This window comes from Hemicordylus capensis, chromosome 17, assembly GCF_027244095.1.
Source record: "Hemicordylus capensis ecotype Gifberg chromosome 17, rHemCap1.1.pri, whole genome shotgun sequence".
Classification (NCBI taxonomy): Eukaryota; Metazoa; Chordata; class Lepidosauria; order Squamata; family Cordylidae; genus Hemicordylus; species Hemicordylus capensis.
The window spans coordinates 16,469,378-16,492,046 of NC_069673.1; the positions used below are offsets into that span (position 1 = coordinate 16,469,378).

The 22,669-nt window shown below is 63.0% G+C and overlaps 1 protein-coding gene across 6 annotated transcripts in view; it reads right to left on the minus strand.

Moving 5' to 3' along the window:
- Positions 1 to 608: 608 nt before the first annotated feature.
- Positions 609 to 22,669, minus strand: part of NR5A1 (nuclear receptor subfamily 5 group A member 1) — a 32,345-nt gene continuing 10,284 nt past the window's right edge. For 5 of the 6 annotated variants that reach the window (XM_053282149.1, XM_053282145.1, XM_053282146.1 and 2 more), the window contains exons 3-7: positions 22,403 to 22,544; positions 17,987 to 18,729; positions 8,830 to 8,949; positions 7,953 to 8,100; positions 609 to 2,804 (exon numbers count right to left, since the gene is read on the minus strand). In XM_053282149.1, coding sequence (XP_053138124.1) covers positions 2,557 to 2,804; positions 7,953 to 8,100; positions 8,830 to 8,949; positions 17,987 to 18,729; positions 22,403 to 22,544 — 1,401 coding nt within the window. In that variant the 3' untranslated portion in view covers positions 609 to 2,556. Of the gene's footprint in view, positions 2,805 to 5,057; positions 5,119 to 7,952; positions 8,101 to 8,829; positions 8,950 to 17,986; positions 18,730 to 22,402; positions 22,545 to 22,669 lie in introns of all 6 variants that reach the window. The other variant, XM_053282150.1, reaches the window with a different exon arrangement.

The following is a 22,669-nucleotide window of genomic DNA, read 5'->3' on the forward strand; positions in this document are numbered from 1 at the left end:
TCGCCTTTGGGGCTGGCCATGCTCGAAAAGGAGGCGCCTGCCTCCAGACTGCACAGGGCTGCGGTGGCGGGGTTGTGCGGCGGCTGCTCCTTCCTTCCTTGCTCTCGGAATTGCTGCCGCCTTGCCAGGGACCCTTCCTGCCTGACCAGAGCAGCGCCCAGCACCGCTTTCTTCCCAAGGGGCCTCCTGGCCAGCAGTGCCCTGTAGTGGGGCGGGGGGGAGGGGGCTCAGCCCCTCCCTCATGCTGCGGTTTCTGGCATCTCTGCCTCCCATCTTCCAAGACAAGCAAGTCGCTGGTTTGCAGACTGCTGAGGCAGAGGCGGGCTGTGCTGGATAAGGCCCCCAGATTTCACCCACCCTTTTTCCTGTCTCGGAGGAGGCGGAAACCAGCACCCCACTGCCGCCGCCGCCGCTGCCCTCACACCCCCTGCAGGTGGCTTCTTGGGCTGCGGAGATGCTGCTGCAGCCACGTGGCCATTCCCCTGCAGTGGGGAGGCAGTAATCCAGGAGCCAGTGCCTCTGAGCAGCTGCAGAGGGCCCCGCCTCAGCATCACCTGCCAGGCATGTTGTGGGGTGGGGGCTGCAGTCTGAAAGGAGGCACACCAGGGTCAAGTGGGTTGCAAAATTTATTGGAATGTCTGGGTGCGGCCAGTCCTCCCGCCTCAGGAGGGCTTCCGAAGAAGATGGAGGAAAGAAAAAGAAGGGAAGGGGGGGGACCAAGAGAAGGGGGGGGACACTTAAGGGCACTTTGCATTTCCAGAAGAGAAATAAAAAGGCAGCGGTTCACTTCCGACTCTTTCAGGCCACAAACCGCGCAGGCGTGCATACCGCCCCCCCCCCACACACCCCCTCAGGACCAAAAGGGGAGGCCCAGCGCCAGCAGCAAAAGGCAGGAGGGAGGCCAGCAAGCACAGCGGGGGGGGGGGGGCTCTTGCCAGAACCAGCTCCAGCCTCCCCCTCCCCAGTCCCAGCCGCCAACTCCACCTGGGGCAGCAAGGGGCCTGCCCCCACTCTCCCTGCCCCAGGGCACCCCCCTCTTGGGGGGAATGGCCACGAAGCTGCTAGAAGCCACAAACACACCCGCCTCTAGGGCCCAGAGAGGGAGTCCCGCCACGCCCAGGCGGCCCCTTCTTCCTGACCCCCAGGAAGATGCCCAGGAGGCTCCCAGGCAGGCCAGTGGCCCTGAGCCACTCCCGGGAGAAGAGCTTCCCTCCCCCCCTTCCTCTGGCCGTGGGGCTGTGGCTCCACTCTCTGTTGAGACTCCCCCCCCCCGCCGGAGAACCGTGGGGGCTGGCAGAGGAGGAGGCAGGGCTGTGGCTGCATCCCGACCCAAGGCCCAGCTCGCTGCAAGCCAGCCCCAGAAGGCTCCCCCCCACAACACACACACACACACACACACACAGGACCCGCGGTGCCCTCCCCCAGAAGGCCCTGCTTCTTCCCCTTCCTGGAGGAGGGCTCGCCCCTTGGCAGCCTTTGCCAGGAGCCACAGGAGAGCATGCCCAGGAGGAAGCTGGGAGCAGGTACTAGTCGGGGGGGGGGCTTTGGGCAGAGCAAGGCTGGGGAGGCTGCTGGGCTCTGCCCTCGCCGGAAATCAAGGCCACGCGGTGGGGGCCCAGCAAGCAAGCGACTGCTCCGTGGCAGAGGGCCGGGGGGGGCACCCCCGCCCCATGGGAAAGACCCCCTGCTGCTGCCTGCTGGAGCGGGCAGGACTGGCGGCCTGAGCCAGTGGCAGAAGCCGGGCCTGCAGGTGGGCTCCCAGGCCTGCCACCCCACCAGCCCTGCCAAGCCACAGCAAGAAGCCTGGTGGAGCGAGCAGCGGCAGCTGGCGCCCTCTTGTGAGGAGGGGGCAGGTGCCCGGCCAGCCAGCCTGCCCCCCCCCGCCCCGAATACACACACACACACACGGACAGACAGACATCTCCGCTCCATCTCGTAGCTCAAGACTGGATTCCCAACGCCGCCGACTGAGGCTCTGGGTCTGCCACGTGCTTAGAAGCAGATTCGTTTCGTTTCGAAGACGGCGGAGGTCATGGAAATGACGAACAGAGCCTGCCTGCCAGCCCCAAGGCCAGAGTGCAGGCCTGCCCCCCTCCCAGGCGTGCTCCAAGTGCCTCTCGCCCGAGCATGTGGCCCAGAGATGCTCTCGGCCAGCTTCCACGGGACACCCAAGGAGAGAGTCGGCTCCCTGCGCTGGGGCCCGGCTCCTGGAGGGTTGTGGGAAGCCAGTGTGGGGCGAGGAGGCTCCCGGGTCCCCCTCTACCTCAAGGGCCTCACCCCTCCCAGAGTTCAAAATGTCCTGAGGGGCAGCCCAGCGAGCTGAAGCCTCAGGGAGTCAGATGGGGGGGGGGGACATGCTCAGCTTGTCAGGAGAAGAGAGACCCCAAAGCTCAGGGCAGTCATCCTGGCAGAGTGGCCCAGGGCAGTCTCTCTCTCCCCCTCCAGTGCTGGGCAGTCTGGCGCTTCATGCCACTAGCGAAGGGGTGGGCAGGGGGCCACCAGGCACCCACCCCCTCCTAGCCCCGGAGTCTCTGCCCAGAAAGGGGCGGGTGGCCCTCAAGTCCGCTTGGCATGCAGCATTTCGATCAGCAGGTTGTTGCAGGGCACTTCTCCGTTCAGGTGCTTGTGGTAGAGATACTCCTCGGCCTGCATGCTGAGCGCCCGGATGTCAGCCAGCCGGAGCAGCAGCTGCCGGAATTTGTCTGTGGCGTGAGGGTAGTGGCAGAGGGTGTACTCCAGCAGGGCTGCGTTGGCTTTCTCCTGGGCATCCTTCCCCAGGCTGGAGTTCTCCAGGTACTTCACATCTGCAGCCAAAAAAGAAAGGCGGGTAAGGCAAGCCCCACACCTGCTGGAGGGATGCCCAGAGAGTCGGGGGGGGGGAGCCACTTTGGAGTGGGCTGCGCGTGTTTGGCTGCACCTTTTCAGATTAACCAGGAAGGTTTACGTTGCTAGAATTACATCTCACGCAGAACCGCCTTCTAGCTCTTCTCCCTCCTCTCTCCGCTGCCTCCTGAGCCCTTGCTTTCCCTCCAGCCAACAACCCTGCAGGAAAGGGACCTTTGGCGCAGGGCGGGGCGGACTAAAGTGTCCCCATGGCCCCGTTGGCGATGTTCCCGCAAGATCAAGGCAACAGAGAGTTTTTCAGTCACCTGAACCAGCCATCCAAACCTGATGAAAGCTGAGCACCCACACCCTGTCCTCCTCCTGTCTGCCCACAGAGAGCAGGGCGGGAGGCATCAAGCCCAGGGACCGCCAGGGACAGATGGCCAAAGCAGCTGGGGACTATGGGAGTTGTAGTCAACAACATCTGGGAATCTCTGTGACAGGGAACAATGGTAAGCACCAATTTAATGGGGGGGGAGAAACAGGAGCAGTGCTTGGGACCAAGCATCTGCAGTCAGCTGGGTCTAACGCAAGGCAGCTCCAGAAGTCCACCCAGGTGGTGGGGATGGTGTTTTCCTGCCCTTGAGCAGCCCTGAGCAGCTGCGGAGCCCAGAAGGGCTGTTCTCACCTTCTCCAAACAAAACTGCAGGCCACCGGATCGTGTTCCTCTCCCAACCCCGTCCGAACGGCTTAATCTAACCTGTGCCTGACCGGCTTAATCTGCCCGGTGTCTCCCAAGCGGCAACACAGATCAGCAGGCATGGAAACCTTTATCCCGCCTGCTGGCTGTTGCTGCAGCTCAGAAAGGGGCTTTAAGGAACACAAGGCGGAGCGCTCCCTCTCCGTACAGGGATGTGAAGGAGGCAGTTGGCAGGTGTGAAGGCCCAGAGATAAGGAGATCACCCTTAAGCTGCCAGTGAAGGTTGCCTGATCCCAGTGTGTTTGGAAGAGGGGGGGGGAGGCAGGCAAAGTGGCTGCCCCTTGTAGCGGAGACAGGGAACTTGGGGTAAACAGCAGATCCAGCTACTGCAGGGGACCCAACTAAATGGGGGATGGGTGCAGTCGCCTGTCCCTCCTCCCTATGAGAGCGGGGGGGGGGATAAACGCCAGAGCCTGCTGGAGGGGCTCAGTGGCCTGAGAAAGTTTACGGGCCATCATCCACCAGAAGCTCTTCTCCCTCCCAGCATCTTCTGACTCGCCGCTGCATCCTGATGGCTTGCTTTCCCTCCGGCCAGCAATCTAGAGAAAAGGGACCTTCTGCGTTGTGTGTGGTAGACTAAAGTGTCCCCACGACCCTGTTTGTTATTGGCCATCAGGCTAAGCAAGGTGAATCGTGCAAGAGCTGAGCTTCTAGGAGAACACCAAGCACCTTGCGAGAGCTCTGCCTCTTTGCACACGATTGAACTTGACGACGTGAAGTTAAACAAGTGACTACAGGAAACAGAACCTCTGCAAACTCCTTAGATCTGGCAAACCAACTGCAACAAGAACGGAAGAAGAAGAAGAAGAAGAAGAAGAAGAAGAAGAAGAAGAAGAAGAAGAAGAAGAAGAAGAAGAAGAAGAAGAAGAAGAAGAAGAAGAAGAAGGCGGCACTACCGTCGGGGGAGAGAGGGCTTCGGCTCACAGGCCTGCCGTCCCCTGCTGGACACACTTGCATTGGAGAGGGCACAGAGGATGTGAATGTATGGGGCTCCCTTACACCGAGTCAGGCTGTGGGCCCCTCTGCCATGGCCTGCCGCCTGGCTCAACCCAGGGGTTCAGCACACAAGTCGCAGGCTCTCAGCAGTGCAGGTGAGGAGGCCCACACAATCCCTGTTTCGGCTCTCAAGGGGCGGAGGCAAGAAGACCTCGCTTGCCCAGAGGCTTCTTCCAGGATGGGCAGCCCAGGTGGTCCAGCCAGGCCTGTGGCCAGAGGGAGGCACCACCAACAGGCCCCTCTTTGCCTCCAGGGCGTGCCTCTCCTCCCCCCCTCCGCTGCAGGGGAGAGGCGGAGGAGGTCTCCCCAGCCCTTGTAAGCAGGCATGTCATAATGAAGCCTCTTTGTCTATGTATTATTGTGAGATTGTCATATTTAGCAAGCACACGCAGGCACACACACTAGAAGTTACGTTGCTAAATGTCAAATCTCTCCCCGAGTCACCTCCACAATAGCATGTTCTTCTTGATGAACTCACCTGGTTTGGAGAAGAAGCCCTATTCACAGTTTAATTGAATATTTGAATAATCTTTTCATTCCTGCAAGGCATAAAGAATGTTGTCCAAATAACATCGACTCGCTTCACCGAGAGACGTGCCGGCGGCTGCAAAGACTCAGCCCTCCGACAAAGCCGAAAGCCGCCCCTCGCGCAGGCAGAGCTGCTGGCAGGGACGATGTCTCTGCCCTCAAGTGTTCTCCCCATTCAGGGCTCCTTTTGTTTGCCGGAGGCTTCTGATAAATTGCAACCGCTTAAGGGAATGCAGGCGCATAAAAGCCGCTCTTGCTCCCCTCCCCTGGAGTGGCTGCCGGGAGAATGGGAGTCAGGCAGGCCCGCGAGAGGTCAATCCATTAAGGCTCTATTAAGCCCTTCTGGAGAACAAAGCTAACCTGTGCCGTCCTCATAAATATTGCTATGGGGAGAAGCCCTCATTCTAATCAAACCTCTCTACCTGCTCAGCAGAGACGTCCATTGAGGCCCAAATGGCAGGGGGCTTCTGCTGGCCGAGGGGCGTGGCGTGGCAGCCGGCGAGCCACAAACACCCTCTCTTCTTCCCAAGGCAATTACCACCCTGCCCAGCAGTAAGGGCGGCGGCTGCTGGCAGCTGAGCCCGGCACGCTCCGCACGACGCAGGCAGGGAAGCTGGGCGCAGGGCAGCCGCATGCTGCCGCCGGGCAGGCAGAAGCCACCTTTGTCCAGGGCTTTCACCGGGGAGCTGCCGCCAAGAGCAGGAGCAGGAGGAGGAGGTTTTAGCGCAATGCGCAAAAATGGGGCCGGAGGCCCTGGCGGTTCTCCAGGGGGCGATGTGGGAGCCGCGCCCAGGTGGAGGCAGGCAGGGAAGGGGGGGGGGGCTCGCTCCCTGCCAAGCTCACCAGGCCCCTCAGAAAGGCCGGAGGGCTGGCAGGGGGCAAGCGCAGCCATGTCTCTGCCCACCCCGCCCGGCTGGCAGCCCAGGTGAGGGGCCGGAATGGGGTGCCGTCTGACCGCCTCCAGGAGGCCTCAAGGCATTCGGGAGCCAGCAGGCACCATTTCCCGACAAGCATGCCGCCAGCGTTTCCCCAGGTAGAGGCAGGACCCCCCTCCTCAGAGCAAGGGGCCGGCCAGGATCCTGTGCCAGGGCGGAAGTGCTGCAGAGAGAGGGCGCTTTTTCCAAACCAAGAGAAGGAATCATGCAGAAGCAATTGGCTTACTCTGCATAGGAATTTGGGGTGTGTGTGTGTGGGGGGGGTGAGTTTAACCTGGAGTGGGGCTCAGCCCTCTGCTCTGGGGAGCCTTCAGGCACAATGCCAAGCTTCCCACCATTCCTGGGGCTGGATCCTCCAGAGAGGCTTCTCCACAGGCCCCCCCCAACACACACACACACACACACACTCCCACACGGCAGGAGCCGCCTGCAGCTGGGATCGGAGGGGTCCCCTCCCTCCTGGCAGTGGGGCCCAACTGGCTTGTCTTCCTGTAGGGCAAGGCCCAGAAGACCACCGTGTGGGGGCACTCCCCATGGGCCCCCCGTTCCTGCTGTAGAGGCAGCCTGGCTATCTGGCCGGGGGCAGGAGCTGGAGCTGCTTGCAGGCGTCCCCCCCCCCCCGCCCGCCGCCTCCTCCGCGCCTCCCCTGCACCACCAGTCCCACAGATATTATGTCTGGGTGAGAAGTGAGTGTGTGGACTTCTCCAGGCTGCCAGCCCTCCCAAGGGCTAATCGTCGGGACTCATCTGCAATCGCCGGCCACGGGAGAGGCTGCCCAGCATTGCTCTGACGCAAATCCCGCCTGGCCGCCAGCGACAGCCACCAGCCAGGTTGTGCAAGGGGCCTCCATCACCTGGCGTGGGACCACAGAGTCCCAGGCAGCGCAGGGCAGGTGCTGCTCTCCGTGCCGGCTGAGCCCACGCCCAGCATGCGGCCACTGGCTCCCCCCAGGCCCTGTATGGAGGCGAGGACCTAGCAGGGTGCGGGGCATCGGGGAGAGAGCAGCCCTCCTGCAAAGCCCAAGGGCAGCCCAGGAGACGTTTCGCAAAGTGGGCTCCAGAGGAGAAGGCACGGCCCACGTCTAGAGACACGTCCACCCACACACACCCCGGCCGGAAGAGTCCAGAAGAAGAGCCCACTGGCCTCCGAAGAGGGAGGTGCCGAGTCCACAGCGTGCCAAGCCAAGCCAGGCCAGGGCGGGCGGGGAGAGATCCGGCCTCGCGGGAAGGAGGACCCACGGGGAGGACGCCAACGCGCATGCCGCTGCTCGGCAGGGGTTCTCCAAGCCGTCCCCACAGAGAAACGAAGCCAGCCCCAAAGAGGGCTCCCTGCCCCCAAGGGCTCACAGTCGAGAAGGAAGCCCAAGGCAGGCACCAGCCACAGCCCCGGGGGTGGGGGGCTGGATCCGGGGTGCAGCGGGAGGCTTGAGGGCCCCCCTGCCTGCTGCAGCTGCCGCCTGCCCAGCACAGGAGGAAGCAGCCCTGGCCTCACTCGGCCTGGGGCCAAAGCCCGGCTCCTCTCCACGTGGGGCAAAGGGAGGGCCGGTCCGCGGGGGTTAGAGCCACAATGGCCCGGGGAGCAGGCCAAGGGTCAGTCTGCTCCCGCTGGCAGAGCCGTCCACCCACCGCCAGCAAGGGCAGCTCCTCCGAGGCAGAGGCGCTGCTTGGCACACAGGAGGCTCCATCTCTGGCGGCAGCATCTCCAGGGAGGGCTGAGAGAGACCCTGCCAGAAACCCTGGAGAGCTGCTGCCAGCCAGTGCAGACCAGACTGGATGAGAGGGACCCGGGGGGGGGGGGTCAGACTCCGTCGGAGGCAGCAGCTTCGTGCCAGCCCTGAGCGCTTGCCAGCTGCGGGGTCTCCCTCCTGGCCCTGGGCCCCATTTTCCTCCCCCCCGCCCCCCTCCACTCACCAAGGCTGAAGAGAATTAAGAACTTCAAGCAGACAAACTCCTGCCGGTCCACCTGGAGCGAATGCAAGTGAAGCACCAGCTCCCGCGCCCTCAGCACCAGGTTGTTCAGGATGGATCCCGCCTGCGAAGCCACCGTCGCCATGTCCACCTGCATGCCGGGGAGAGAGGCGGCAGAACTCAGCACCCCCCGGACCAAGGCGGCGGCTCCGGAGGCCTCTGGCACGAAGGCCTTCCACCCGACAGCCACATAATTTGGCTAGCAAAAAACCAAGATGACTTCTAAAAGAAAAGGCCGCCAGCCATTTGTGGCTGCAAATATATCCAGATGAACTTCACACGGATGCAGAAGTTAGAGGCAATATTGGAACGAAAATCTGAGATGTCAAAGTCTAGACATTGCTGGTTTAAAATGCTATTAAACAATGAGCAGGTTTTTACCTTTGGTGGGGGGGATTCAACAGAAGAACACAGAAATTGTTTGGTGAAAGGGATGGCCCTGAGCACCTGGCTTGGTCTGACCAGGAATCTCAGTCTGGGGCCCTACAAGGGGTCACTGGACCCAGTGATGGTGTACCCACCCCACCCGCAGCATCTCAGAACTGCTCTCAGCAAAACGCCAGCCTAATGGCCTTTGGCCTTCACACAGAACACACTTTGCCTATGGAACTCACTGCCACAAGCTGCAGTGATAACTAGTTTGTGTGGTTTTCAAAACCAGATTAGTCAGTTGGGAGAGTTTATTCAAAAGACCATCAGTCAGTGAAAGGGAAGAACGGCACCTCCACGTTAGCCACCCTTGTGGGCTTCCCAAGACGTCTGGCTGCCCCCACCCACCCAGAAAGGCACGCCTTTCACACACACACACACCCCGCCGTACCTCCTGGCCGGTCACCAGCAGCACGCTGTGATCCTTCCCGTACTGCACTTGCCGGAAGATGTGGTCAAAGACCAGCAGCTCACTCCAGCAGTTCTGCAGGAGCTTCATCTGGTCTCCCACCTGGAAGGGGAGAAGAAGGCAGGCGGTAGAGGCAGCCAAGCACAGCCTGGCCCTCCCCAGCCCCCGGGATGAGGAGCACCGCCCCACACCCGCTCTCCCCCCCCCCCGCTGAGCCATGCAGAGGCCTTCTGGGGGCAGAGCGCCAGCAGGGCTGACAGGCGGTGGGGGCGGGAAGCAAAGGCCTCTGCCCCGAGTCCCTGCAAAGCTGCAGCCAGAGCACGTAGCAGGAGGCCCGACTCCGCACCGGGCAGCCTGCGAAACACAGGAAGGCGCCTTCTGTGGAGCCAGACCCCGGCCCTCTGGCTCCCCCTCTCCTGGCTCCTCCAGGGCTCCAGGCTCAGGGGGCCCTCCCAGCCCTGCCGCCTGCAGAGGTTGCTGCGGCCAGGGAGTGAAGCTGGGTCCTTCTGCAGGCCAAGCAGAGGCTCTTCCATGAGGCGACAGCCCCAGCCCCTAGGAAGCTGCTGTCTACAGAGTCAGTCCACCTAGCTCTGTCTTGTCTACACTGATGGGCAGCAGCTCTCCAAGGCTGCAGGTCTTTCCCAGCCCTGCCCTGCCTGGTGATGCTGCCAGCAGGGACCTCCTGCATGCCCAGCAGAAGAGGCTCTGCCCCAGAGTGATGGCCCCACCCCCAGCAGGGGAATCCCTCACAGGGCTGACATGTTGCCATCCAAATGCAAACCAGAGCAAGCCCCGCTGGAAGGGCCGGGTGGAAATCGTTTGGTGGATGAAGCAAGCCCTGTGGCCCATTTGCCAGGTGCGCACGCACACACACGCACCCCCCCCCATTGCACAATTAAAAGGGGGGGGGCACTTCAGCCTCCAGGAACTCAGGACGGCCGGCACCCATCTGAGATCCTCTGGGTTGTGGGTTGGTGCTGCTGCTCCAGCAGCAGTGGGATCCTGGAGGACGCAGGAATCGAGAGTCCAGGGGGTTGCGGGGGGAGCAGGGCGGATCCAGAGCCTGCAGCCAGGCAGGGAGGTTGCCCCCAGAAGCAGAACCGGGCCGGGCCACTGAGGGAGGAGAGCTGGCCTGGGGGTAGCAGGCATGGCTCCTCCCCTTGGCTAAGCAGGGTCTGCCCCGGTTTGCATTTGAATGGGAGACTTGGTGTGTGAGCGCTGCCAGCTCTTCCCCGCAGGGGAGGATGGGAAGAAGAGGCCCGGCCTGCTGGCACGCCAAAGTTTTCCGGTCCCCTCCCTGGCGGCAGCAGCAGCATCTCCAAGTGAGGGCTGAGAGAGTCTCCTGCCTGCAGCCTGGGAGAAGCCGCTGCTGCCAGTCTGGGGAGACCATGCTGAGCCAGAGGGACCAAGGGGCTGACTCGGTCTGTGGCAGCCTGCTGGGTCCCTTCAGGGCTTGTGCACCGTTGGAGTGCAATTGCCACCATCCCTCTTGGCCCCTGTGATGGGGGTGATGGGAACCGTAGTCCAAAAGGAGTGGGAGGGCCGAGCTGTGCAGCCCAGTTCTGGTGCGAGCTCCTCCCCCCCTCCCCTCCCCGGAGGCTGAGTCTGCCAGGCGGGCCCCCCCAGCCCGCAGCGCCAGAACGGGCCCCTTGTTCTCCGCACAAAAGGACCAGTGTTTCTGGGATGCCACCCTGGATACATTTTGCGCCCGGCGGGCAGGAATGCGGAGGGAGGGAGGGGAGGAGGCCGGGGCTCGGGAGGAGGGCCCTTGCCAGCCCGGCCAGGGACAGAGGCGCCCCTGGCGGAGCGCAGACCGGGCCAAGGCCGCGCACTGCCCGGCCTCCTCCTCCGGGGCCAGCGAGGCAGCGGCCCGCTCCCGGGTCCCGCCTCCAGCAGCCCAGGGCCAGGCTCCCAGGCAGGAGGGGTCTTTCCCGGCCCTCCTTGGAGATGGGGCCGGGGAGGGCATCGGCATGCCCGGCAGGGCTCCCCTGCAGCCGCCCATCCCAACGGGGACCCAAGAGCAGCCTGCAGGCAAACCCCCCTCCCTGCCCCCCAGACCCCACCAGCAACAGTGACCCTAACCCTACTCTACTGGGCTGCCATAAAGGAGACATAAAGGATAACACAGGAGTTGCACTGAACACATGAGATACCCTCACAGCCGTTGCTCAATGCCAGAGTCCTTGCTTTGCACACAGAAGGCCCCAGGTCCAGTCCCTGCTGGCAGCCTCTCCAGGTGGGGCTGGGAGAGGTGTCTGCCTGCACCCTTGGAGAGCTGCTGCCAGTCAGTGTAGACCGGCGATGCTCCACTCCGGCCTTCCTGCAGAGGTTGGCCTACAACTCCCATAATCCCTGGCTATGGGCCACTGTGGCTGGGGATTATGGGAGCAGTTGTCCCAAAAGAGCTGGGGGGGGGGCTAAGTTGAGCAGGCCTGGCATAGACCGCACTGAGCTCCATGGGCCGGACTCCGTATCAAGCAGCTCGCGCCTGCCTCTAGGGCCGTGGGCCGTCCTGCCCTGCGGGGAGCCTGGCCAGCAGCTCCCTGGAATGCAGAGAGAGGGAAACCCCCCAGGGTGTGCAAGAGAGAGGCGGCGGCGGGGGGGGGGAGAGATGGGGATCAACCCCCCCCGCTCCTCCTCTGCACCTCCCTCCCCTCTCCTGGGCCTCCCTGCTGGCAAGAGGGTGGCGCCCACCTGCTCCTGCAGGCAGATGCCCCCAGAGTTGGGCTGGGGCTGCCTTCCATCCCCACACAGGTCAGGTCTGGCCTCCCGACACAGCAGCGCAGAGCCCGAAGCTCCGGAGATGTTCCTCCCCATAACCCAGCCCCACGCGGAGGTGCGCCTCGGTCATTTTGGAGCCCCCCCCAGTCCCCCATTGTGCAAACCACTCCTGGCAGAAAGGAGGCAGATGTGGCACGAGGGACCTGCGATTCCCAGCAGAGAGCAGCAATGAAGCCGTGCTGATGGGGAGAGCGCTTGGTGGGGTGGTGGTGGGGGGGAGAAAGCAGCGTGCAGGCAGAAGGGCGGCAGCAGCAGCAGCTCTGGAGAGAAAGCCAAGCCCAACTTCCGGGGCGGGCACCTCTGCTAAAACAGAAACCTGCTTTCTGGCATCTGCACACAGGCAGATCTGGTGGGGTCGCCCACGGCTAAGCCAATGGGAGAGAGGGGAAACTGAGGCTGAGGGGGGCGGATCGGCCCAAGACCACAGGGCAGAGGTGGGCCCTGGAAGCCACTCCTGAGGCCTCCGCCTGCCCTTCCAGGTCTCCCTCTTTCATGGCCACCGAGGAAGGCAGCAGACCCTGGGCCCATCTGCAGAGGAGTCTCTCCCATCCCTCCCTGGAGATGCTGCTGCCAGGGAATGGGCCACCCTCCAGGGACCTTCTGCAGGCAAGGCGGCCGCGCAGCCACATGCAGTTGCCCATCCAAATGCAAGCCAGGATGAACCCTGCTTCGCAAAGGAGACCATGCCTGCTGCTGCTGCTGCTGCTGCCACAAGACCTGCTCCTCCACCCCCCACCCCCCCCCACCATTTCAGCAACTGCCCAGTCTCAGGGCCGCCTGCTCCTAGCAAGGCGCTCCAGGGACCGTCCACTCGCCCCCAGATCTGGCCCAGGCACTGAGGAGCCGCCCGGCTCTTAATCCAGGCAACTGCTCTCGGAGGGCGGGCCATGCAACTGAGCAGAGGAGCTCCGTCCCTGGAGAGAGGCGGGGATGCTGGGAGAGCAAGGCCGGCCGGCCACCAAGGCCCCCTGCCAGCCAGTCCACCGGATCCTGTGCTCTTCAGCAGCACATCCAAGCTGCAACCCAGGAATCTCTCGTGTGCAGGGGTGGGTGTCTGCCACCCCCCCCCCGCCACGGAAAAAAAGATTTCTCCCCATCCACAAGCCTGGTAACACTGAGCACTGTGGAACAGAATGACCAGGTGGCCACCTGAAGCAGACAATTAGCCCCCTGGCAATTACAGGAGCCATCTTTCCTGGCCTTGAGGGAGGGAGTGAACCACAGCCACCCACATCCCTCTGACCTCTGGGCTGCAGAGTCCAAGGAGGGCAGGCCAGAGCTCCCTGGGAGCAGGCGGCCTCTTCCTTCAGGGCCGCCATTCAGAGGTGCAAATTGACTCCGGGCTGGGAACTGGGCTGCCTCGGCGGCGGCAGAGCCCCTCGCTTGGACAGGAGGAAGAGGCTGCAAGCATAGCAGCTCAGCAACACACACACCCCGCACACACACACCCCCCAGGTGGGGGACAGCAGAGGAATCCTGGCTCCCAAGCCAGCGTGGTGTAGTGGTTAGAGTGCTGGACTAGGACCGGGGAGACCCGAGTTCCAATCCCCCTTCAGCCCCATGAAACTAGCCGGGTGACTCTGGGCCAGTCACTTCTCTCTCTCAGCCCAACCTACTTCACAGGGTTGTTGGGAGGAGAAACCTAAGTATGTAGGACACCGCTCTGGGCTCCTTGGAGGAAGAGCGGGATGTAAAATGTCATAAATAAAAATTAAATTTAAAAAAACTGGACCAAGCCTGGCTGCTTCTGGGCAACGGGACGCAGCGGGCACCCCCAGAAGTCCGGTAGGGGGGCGGAATTCAGAGCACCCCCAGGCCCTGGAAGGGAGGCCCGACTCCTGCTCTGAAGCCCTGGAGAGCCCGGAGAGAGGCCCCTTTCAGCTCCTGCCTGTGGGCTCCCCAGAGGCGGCATCTGGTGGGGGCCACTGCGAAACAGGAGCTGGACTAGATGGGCCTCCTTGGGCCGGATCCAGCAGGGCTGCTCTGATGTTCAAGCCAGATTCTGCCCATCAGCCCCTTGGAGAGACTCCTCTGAATGCAACAATTGTGGGCTGGGGAGGGAGCGGGGGGGGGGGAGGCCGCTACACCATCATTGGGCGAAGAGGAGAGGTGTCACCTTGCCAATTGCGAAGGGAGCTCAAGACAGCAATCAGAAGCTTTCACAAGCTGAAGGCGCTAACAGGCCTGGCCAATGCCCCCCCCCCCCCACCCCCCCGGCCGCTTCATTGAAGATGAGCAGAAAAACAAGCAAGGATTCCCCATTTCAAGCCAGCACCACATCTGGGGGCAGGAAATTCTAGCCGGCAACACGTCCCTTCCTTCTCCCAGCGGCCTGGGAACTAAACTTCCCAGCAAGCAGCGGCTGGGGGAAGCGGGAGGCAGACCCCGGAGGACTCTCTGTGCCAAGACAGACCCACGAGTGGGCCGGGGGGAAGAAGGCCAGAGGGTGGCACTCCAGGCAGAAGTCCGGCCAGGAGCCTCTTCCGGGCTGCAGCCAGAAGAGTGGCCAGAGAACTCTCAGCAGCCAGGAATGCGACGGCGCAGCCGAGCCAGGCGTGGGGGTCACGATGACCCAGATCGAAACACGGCTACACAGGCAGGGCCAACACCAGTGACGTCAAGCAAAAGGCAGGAGTCACCGAGATCCCAGAAGAGGGGGCCTCGACACGCCAGCGACGCCGGGCAGAGACCAGCCGGGAAGGCTGCTGCTGCTGACTAAGCCCATGCTTCCTTTCAGACTGTGAGCCTTTGGGGCAGGGGACTCCCTCTATCCACGTCTCCCTTCTAATCTGTCCGAGGTCGGCCGCTTGGAGAACTTTTGCTGGAAACTCAGCATATCAATCGTTGTAGTCGCGACACAGAGAAGAGGCAGGGGTGGAGGGGGGGGGCACACACACATTTCAGCTCTGCACACTCCCGCTCCGTGGCTCTTGGCCGTGGGTCCGTCTGAACCCGTCATCCCAGTCCCCACCCAGGACTTCCTGGACGTGGGAAGCTATAACGGAAAACGGAAGCCTGTCAGCCCAGAAAGAGGCCGAGGAGCCGAGGGCTGGCCCAGGAAGGGGTGCAAGCGTCTTTTTTACCTGCAGTCCCCTCCGCCCGCTCTATTGCCAGAAGTCTCCGAGAGAGAGGCAGACTCCTGGCCGGGAGGACCCAGAAGCGGCCCAAAGCGGGGACAACAGCCCTCCCCCCCCGCAACCCGCCTGGACTCTCGATTCCTGCAAATCTCGCCTTGAGCCCTGACACATCTCATCTCGGCTCACTTAGAGCGGGTATTTATGGGTGTCAGCGCTGACCTCTTCCCCCTCGGCTCGCCTGCCCTGGCCACGCACCTCCCTCCATAAACAAGCGGCCCCCCAAATCCTCCCCTGTCCTGGCTGCGTTATTAGTCTTGCCTCGAAGGACAGCGGAGCCTGTAACTCTCCAGCAGGTGACACGGCGGGGACGGCCAGGCATCACTCTTGCCGGCAGACGGGCAGCCAGCCTCTCGTTTGTCAGCCCCGGACTGACAGAATTACTGGCCCTTAAATGAAACCATATATCTGGGAAGTGAAATCTGTTTCCAATCCGGCCGCCCTGGGGCCTGTGGGGCAGACCGGCACACGCCAGCCAATGCCGAGAGGCCAATTAGCCCCAGGGGGCAGCTCATTCCGGGCCACAGACCGCCTCCCCCACCCCGCACAATCCTCCACAATCGCGCGCCAGCCCTGGTGGGTGGGGAGGAGGAGGAGGGGGTCAATGTCCCCAGAGAGTTTGGGGTCCTGCCCGAGCCTGGGGGTTGGGAGAGGCCCGTAGCTGGGCTGGCAGAGGGGGGCCTCCACAGAGAGCTCCTGGGGGCCCCTTGGCTGCAGGAGGGCACCCCGCCGGCCCCGGGGCCCCCTCAAGCCTCCCTCGGCTCTGGCCTCCTGACCAAGAACGAGATACTGCCTGGCCTGTCGGGCCTCCTCACGGCTCCTGGGCCCTGGGGGTCTGCTCCACCCACCCACCCTCTCTCTTGCCTCCGCCTCCGCCCTAGTCCTCGCTTTCGGATTACGGCCCTCGCCCACGGCAGGAGCCGCTCTGCCTGGCCAGTTGCCTCCTCTCACTTGCCCATTCGCTCCGAGCAGCAAAGGAAACCCAGGAGTATCCCCCAACCACGCAACACTTTCCCTGCCAGCGTCTCCCCACGGACCGAGGACAGACCCCTTCCCTCCTTTTTGCCTGCTGGCCGGAAGCGTCTTCTGGACAAGCTGGGAGGATCCAAACTTCACGCACTTGTCCGCGGGCTCCAGGTAGCCAGGCCCTCTTCATTCCCCGCAAAGGGGGCAAGCTGAAGGCCCAACCATCAGCTCCGCTGACTTGCCCTCAAGACCAGGGCAGGGCAACTCACAGCACGAATTCTGAATTCCCAGGCTGGCTTTCTGGACCACACCGGCTGTCCTCCCACTTCAAACCCCCCAACTGGAGACCTACGGCGGCCAGGGCCTGCTCAGCACCTGGACAGGTGACCCCCCAGGGAGCCCCTATGTCTGGAGCCTGGAGTTGAAGAAAGGCAGGGCACATTTGAGCCAAACACATCCTCTTCCAGAGACAGAAAGAGAACTACAAGCATCTATCCTGAGAAGGATGGGGAGGAGATCTGGTCCCGTGGCAGCACGCATGAACGGTTCCCTTGGCTAAGCAGGGTCTGCCCTGGTTTGCATTTGGATGGGTACCTACATGTGAAGCATCCCCCTTCGGGCAGGAGCAGGCAACCTTAGCTCCCCGGCAGTTCTTGAACGACAACTTCCATCATGCCCAGCCACAATAAATTGCTCTCCGTGGAAGAGCCCCTGGGGCTTGAGGGCTGGGAAAGACCCCTGCCTGAAACCCAGGAGAGCCCCAGCCAGCCAGCGCAGACCACACTGAGCTCGATGCACCAGGGGCCTGGCTCAGGAGAAAGCCCCTCCCACGCCCACGGCCTGCTTTTCAGCCTCCCATGAGTTGTGCCCATCGATTCCTGGGTTTTATACTCTGCACTCTGCTTGCAGTTTGAGTAGAACGCTATAAAAGCCACAGCAGGGAGAGTTCATTTAACACGCAGGCAGCTCATAGCCCTTTACAGCACAGGGAGGGAGGGAGGGAGGGAGGGAGGGAGGGAGGGGAGTGACTGAGTGACGGACGGACGGATGGATGGATGGGGGTGCGAGGGGGGGGGAGACTCCGCTGCCAAAGGCTGCTATTGGCCGCCACAAGCCAAGGGAAACCTTCCATCTGCATGTGAAACTTGCCACCCAAGATGTGGTGAAGGCCTCCAGATTAGATTCCTTGTAAAGGGGATTAGACAAACTACAGAGGCAGAGACATCTGTCAGCAGTGATTAGCCATGACAGATAGAACCTCCATATTCAAGAGCAGAAGAGTGTTGAGAAGCTGATTCCAGGGACAACCAATTCAGGGCAGAGCACCAAAGCCGGGCTACTGGGCTACTGTTGCCAGACTAGATCAAGGTACTCTTCTGTTGGCTCTCTCAGAGAGCAAGTGAATGCCAGTGGTGACCTGGTCAGGAGTCCTGGGTTCGAGTCCTACTTTGCCACAAATGAACTGTGTGTGCAACCCCCAGCAGAGCAAGATGCTCTCTTTCAGATAAGCCCTATTCACGTGGCTAGTGGCACGGTTCCTATTGGAGCCCTGCATCTGAGGGGGCCCGCACCCCATTCGCTTCCAGAATGCATGCATTTACAGCAACACCTGCAGGTGTGTGTGCAAGTACAACACAGGTACAAGGCAACGTCTGAACGGGGCTAAAAATGCCCAGCCCAAGGTGCTGATTCCAGGTGCTGACTCGGCCGTCAAGGTGGAACGGGCAGGAAGGGGTTTGGACCCAGATTAACCAAACCCAAAGGGGGGGGGGCAGTCAAGGAGGCTTGTGGGAGGAAGCCGAGAGAAATGCGGGCTCTTGCCCCAGCGAGCAGCCACCCCGGCCGCGCCGCGCGTCTCCGCCGTAATTCTTCCGCGCGGCAGATTTCAATTAGGCTCCCAGCGCCAGCCGGCGACTGAGCAACACCTGGGGCCCAGCCCGAGGGAGCGGAGAGGAGCTCCTTTGGGCTGCTGCGCCCGACAGAGGCCAGCGGCTCGACTGAAACCTCCCGCTCTCTTGCTGCAGCCGCCTCGGGGCAGCGACCCAGAAAGCCAGGCAGCCCCCCTAGCGAAGAGCCCGCCCGACAGCGGCCCGGTGCCCTCTCGGAGGGGCACCTGGCTGGATGCCCACGGAAGGACGGGCTCAACCGGGGCGAGAGGCTGCAAGAGCCTTGGGCGCGCCCCTGCACACCTCCACCCCACCCCAGGCTCCGCGCCGTCGGGCCTCGAGCTGGAGAAGCCGCCCCGGCCCCGGGCTCACCTCCAGCTCCTTGAAGAAGATGCAGCTGCGGGCCCACTCGACCATGGCGAAGAGGGTCTGGTCGGCCATCTTGCACATCAGCCCGAAGGCGCTGAGCTTGTCGTGGCCGCCGCCGCCGCCGCCGCGGCCCGCCTTGCCCTGCTGCTCCTGCAGGCAGGCCAGGATGCGGCCCTTCACCTGCGCCTCGTCCGGCTCCAGCTCCAGCAGCTTCAGGATCACGTCGGGGGGGCCGGCGCCGCCGGGCGGCGGAGCCAGCGGCGGAGGGGGCGAGCCGCCGCCGCCGCCGGCGGGGTAGGCCTCCGGGAAGGGGTAGGAGGCCGCCGGCGCCGCCGCCTCGTGGGGGTGCGCGTAGGGCTCCGGGTACTCGGATTTGATGGCGCGGCTGCCGAAGGGCGGGTAGTGGTAGCCGTGGCCCGGCAGCGGCACCCCCAGCCCGGGCGTGCCGTAGGCGCTGCGCTCGTAGTCGACGGGCGTCATGGCTGCGGCGTGGGGCGGCGGCAGCCCCTTGGCCAGGCCGGGCGGCGGCGGGGGGGCGGCCAGGCCGTGCAGCGAGGAGGCCGGCAGGCCGAAGTCAGCCTGGACGGGCGACACGATGGGGGGCGGGGGCACGGCGGGGGCGGCCGCCTCCAGCTTGAACCCGCTGGCCCGGATCAGCGCCTTCTTCTGCTGCTTGAGGGCGCGGTCCCGCTTGTACATCGGCCCGAACTTGTTGCGCCCGCCTCGCATGCGGTCTGCGCGCACGGCTGGAGAGGAGGAAGAGGAGGAGAGGAGAGGAGAGGAGAGAAAGGGCATTCAGAAAGAGGGAGACGCGGCGGGGGGCTGCCCACCCCCGGCCTGGGCGCCTTGGACGGGGCGGCGGCGGCGGGAGGGGGGCTGCCGTGCTGCTTCCGACGGGGCGGGCAGTCCAGCAGCTCCCGGCAGGCGCCCAGCAACTAGCCAGGGGGCGCTGGTGGCCTTGTGTGCCCCCCTCCCGCGACGAAGCCCAAGAATGTGTCCGGGCGCAGGTGCTTCTCTGCCTGTTGCAACCCTCTGGGGCAGGGATCGCGACGCAGCGCTGGGAAGCAGTGCCAAACCGAGCGAGCGAGGGAGGCAGCCAGCCCTGGGGAAGGGCAGCCGAGGCACCCCCGCCCCGACGGCTAGTCAAAGCTGACTCAGCCTCGCTTCCCACGGTCTGCCGAAGCCGGGAGGCGCTGCTCCGCCAAAGCGCCCAGTCCAGGCAGCTCGCTCGAGCGCCATCCAGGCCTTCCTGAGAAGCGAAGAGCCAGCGGCTGCGGCAGAAAAGCGGCCCCCGCGCAAGTTCTGGGGCGGGGGGCGCGCCACAGCGGAAGCCACCCGAAGGCCAGGCAGCGGAGCCCCCTGGCTGGCCCACTCCTGCCGCGCCTCCGGCTGTGCCTACTGCCTTGATCGGGGAGGGAGGGGTCAGCGAGAGGACTGAGCCCGGCCTCCGTGATGCTGCCTCTCCGAGGCGGCGGCGGCAGCGGGGAAGGAGACCCCGGGGCGCTGCTGCTGCCGGTCAGTGTTGTACGCAGGAGTACTGAGCTAGGCAGCCTAGGCCCCAGGGTCTGGCTCAGCCCCTGGAAGTGTGCGTGAGGGCAGGATATTCGACTCCCCCTAAGAGACCACGTTCAAGTCCGCTCCCTGGATGATCTTGGACGGTCAGCCTCCCTCCCTCCCGGTTCTATATACATCAGTTGGGGGCTGTTCCCCCCACCCCCGGATAAGAGCCTCTCTAGCCTCCAAGCTCCATGGTGGGGAAGTCCTCCACGCCACAGAGCTTTCGGCCAGAGAGGTGTCTCTGCCTGGAGGGGACTGCCGTGGTGGCGGGCTGGCCGGCCCTGCTGCCGACCGCCACCCTCTCTCCCGCCGCCGCGCGGCTGCCTGGGAGGCGATGGGGCTCCCAGTGCCGCCCCGCCAGCCCTTCGCCCGCCTCTCTGGGCTCGGCGCGCAAAAGCAGCCGGGAAGCTGGCAGTGCTCTTGGGTCCCCACTCGGCGGCACTCGGCAGAGCGTTCCCATTGGCGCGCGCGCGCGTCTAGTGCCTCAAGAGCGGCGGGTGTCAACACCCCCTTGTCCCCCAAATCGATCATTCCAGGCTCGCTGCTTTTGTGCTCCGCTGCTGCTGCTGCTGCTGAAGGATCTCTTTAGAAGTGTCAGAGCAGCTGCTCCTGCCCGGCAGCAAGGACTAGTCGTCATCGGCGAAAGGGAGGCTCCCGTTTCCACCGGGCAAGGCAGCCAGCCAGGCTGGGCTGTGTCCGCCCGTCCCCGGGGCTGGGGGCGGCCTTGCCCAAACCTCAGCCCCCGCCCTTCAGCCCTCTCGTCCCTCCTGCTGCCTAGTGCCAGACCTGCATGAGGTCGGAGGAGTGGATCACAACTAACACTCTGCACGCCCTCAAGGGCACTCTCTTCATGACCGAATCCACATGTCCCAAGCCTGCACAGGCGCCCCAGGGAGAGAGGAGGATCCGGACAGTGGGCATCTCTCTCTCCCCCCCTCCGGTGTGTATTGCCTGGCCCCAAAGGGCTCGTTCATCCCAACTGTTGGGACGACGGCAGGCAGACGTCGTGAGGGCAAAAGGAGCCTTCCTTTTCTCCTACGCTGTGGAGGGATGGAAAGCAAAGCCGACTCGAACCCTAACCCAGGACCCAGCCCGGGAAGGAGCTGCGAGCTCACGGTCACACAGAGAGTGCCTATGTGGGCACGTGCAGAGCCCACTTCCCCCTCACCACAACACACCTCGCCCACAGAAAGGCCCCCAATGTGGGCAGCAAACCGCTTAGAGGCGAGTAATGCTTCCCCTCCTCTTCTAGTGTTGAAATAGCTGTCTTGTAAGCCCCTCAGGGCAGAGACCTGTTCTCTGTAAAGCAACCTGAAGAACAATGTCCCAGCGCCTCTTTCCCCAACAGCCAAGCAATTCCCGCGGCCTGCCAGAAACCCTCGCCCCCCCCTCCGCGCGCCTCAAACATCCAGGCCTGGCCGGTGCGGAAGAGGAGCAGCGCCGGCCAAGTTCCGGCAGGACAGCTGGCCGGCAGGCGAGTCAGCCTCCCCTGGGCCGGTCCCGAGCGCGCAGCAGCCCCTCTGCCTGCCGCCTGCCAAGGAATTCGCTTTCGCTTTCAGTCGCTCAAGGACAAAGAGCCCCAGGGCTGCCCCCAGCCGGCGCTCCGGGTCCTGCTCAGCTAAGAAGCGACCCCCTCCCTTAAAAAATGCCTTTCAGTCTGACTGTGGCTTGATTTAGTTGAATATTCGGATGCGAAATAGTTGGATTTTAGTTGAATATTCTGATGCTGCCAACATCTGGAGGGGGGAGTGCTCAGAACCCGGAGGGTGTGCCCTCCCTAACCCATTCGCCCTTCATCCCTCCTCCGAGGGGAGGCCAGCAGGCGGGATAACAGCCGGGGCGCAAGCCAGGGAAGCGCCCCCTTATTTTGCTCTCTGGCAGCCGAAAGAAATTCTGGGACTCAGCCCAGGAGGGGGCCTGGCTCAAATGGGACACCCGACCTTATCATCATCATCATCAATCGTCATCATTTTAATTATTAATCAATTTTATCATCATAATAAATAAAATTATTATTGAATTTTTGTTAACTAAATTTTGTTAATTGCAGTGTTAATTTATGACTGTTAGCAAATCATCGTCATTACTATAAAAAATACATTACAGCTTTTAACCGCTGCTGGCTGATCCGGCTCTTTGCACTGGAGGACGAAGGCAGGCTTGTCGATCAGTGCTCCCCCCCACCCCCAGCAGGGAACCAGCCTCCCGGAGGGGAAAAGACCCCCCCCCACACACAGCAAGTTAAAAGCAATGACTTTTCTCGGGTTGGTTTTCACAGGGTAGCTGAAAAGCCCCCTTTTAAAGCCGCCCCCCCCGTGCCAGTTCTGGCCCAGTGTGGACAAGCAGGGGAGGGGAGAAAAGGTCTTGCTTAGACCTGAATGTTGGGAAGAATTGTCCTTTCCCATTACAGATGTGGAGGAAATCTAAATGCACTTCTGTGTCTGGTTTCTTGGGGGAGAAGTAGAAAAGGAGCCGCCACTGGGGCAGAAAGGAGCTCCCTGCAAGGGAAGGCAGACCCTCGGCTGGCATTTCCTTTGAGAACAAACCTCATAGAGGAGGGCTACCTGGACCCCCACCACTATTGGGGCGCGCGCACGTCCTTCCCATGTCTACTCAGAAGTCCATCCCGCTGTGTTCTGTGGGGTTTGCGCAGCCCAGATAAGTGTGCCTCAAAGGGTTGCGCTTTGAATCCTACCCTATGCAAAATGAAGTGTTTGTGAGATGTGTGGGGGGGGCGGCGGGTGGGGGAGAGGGACACGCAGGATATTCTGCACCAGCCAGCAGCACTCTGGGCGAGAAATGAGAGGGGGGCCCACCAGAAGGAAAACCAGAGCAGGGGTCTGCCGCCCGCCGGGCACCCACCTTCGAGCCTCATGCCCACGGCCAGGCACTTCTGGAAGCGGCAGTAGGGGCACCTCTTGCGCTGCGTCTTGTCGATCTTGCAGCTCTGGCTCTCGGTGCAGGTGTAATGCTTGTGGTTCTGCACCGTCCTCTTGAAGAAGCCCTGCGGTGGGCGGGGGGGGGGGGCAGAAGAGAAGCGGGAGGCTGGCAGGCAGGCAGGCCGGGCCAGCAGCCCACCTGCGCCCTACAGCCAGGGCTGCCACCACCCCCACACACACGTGCTCCCCC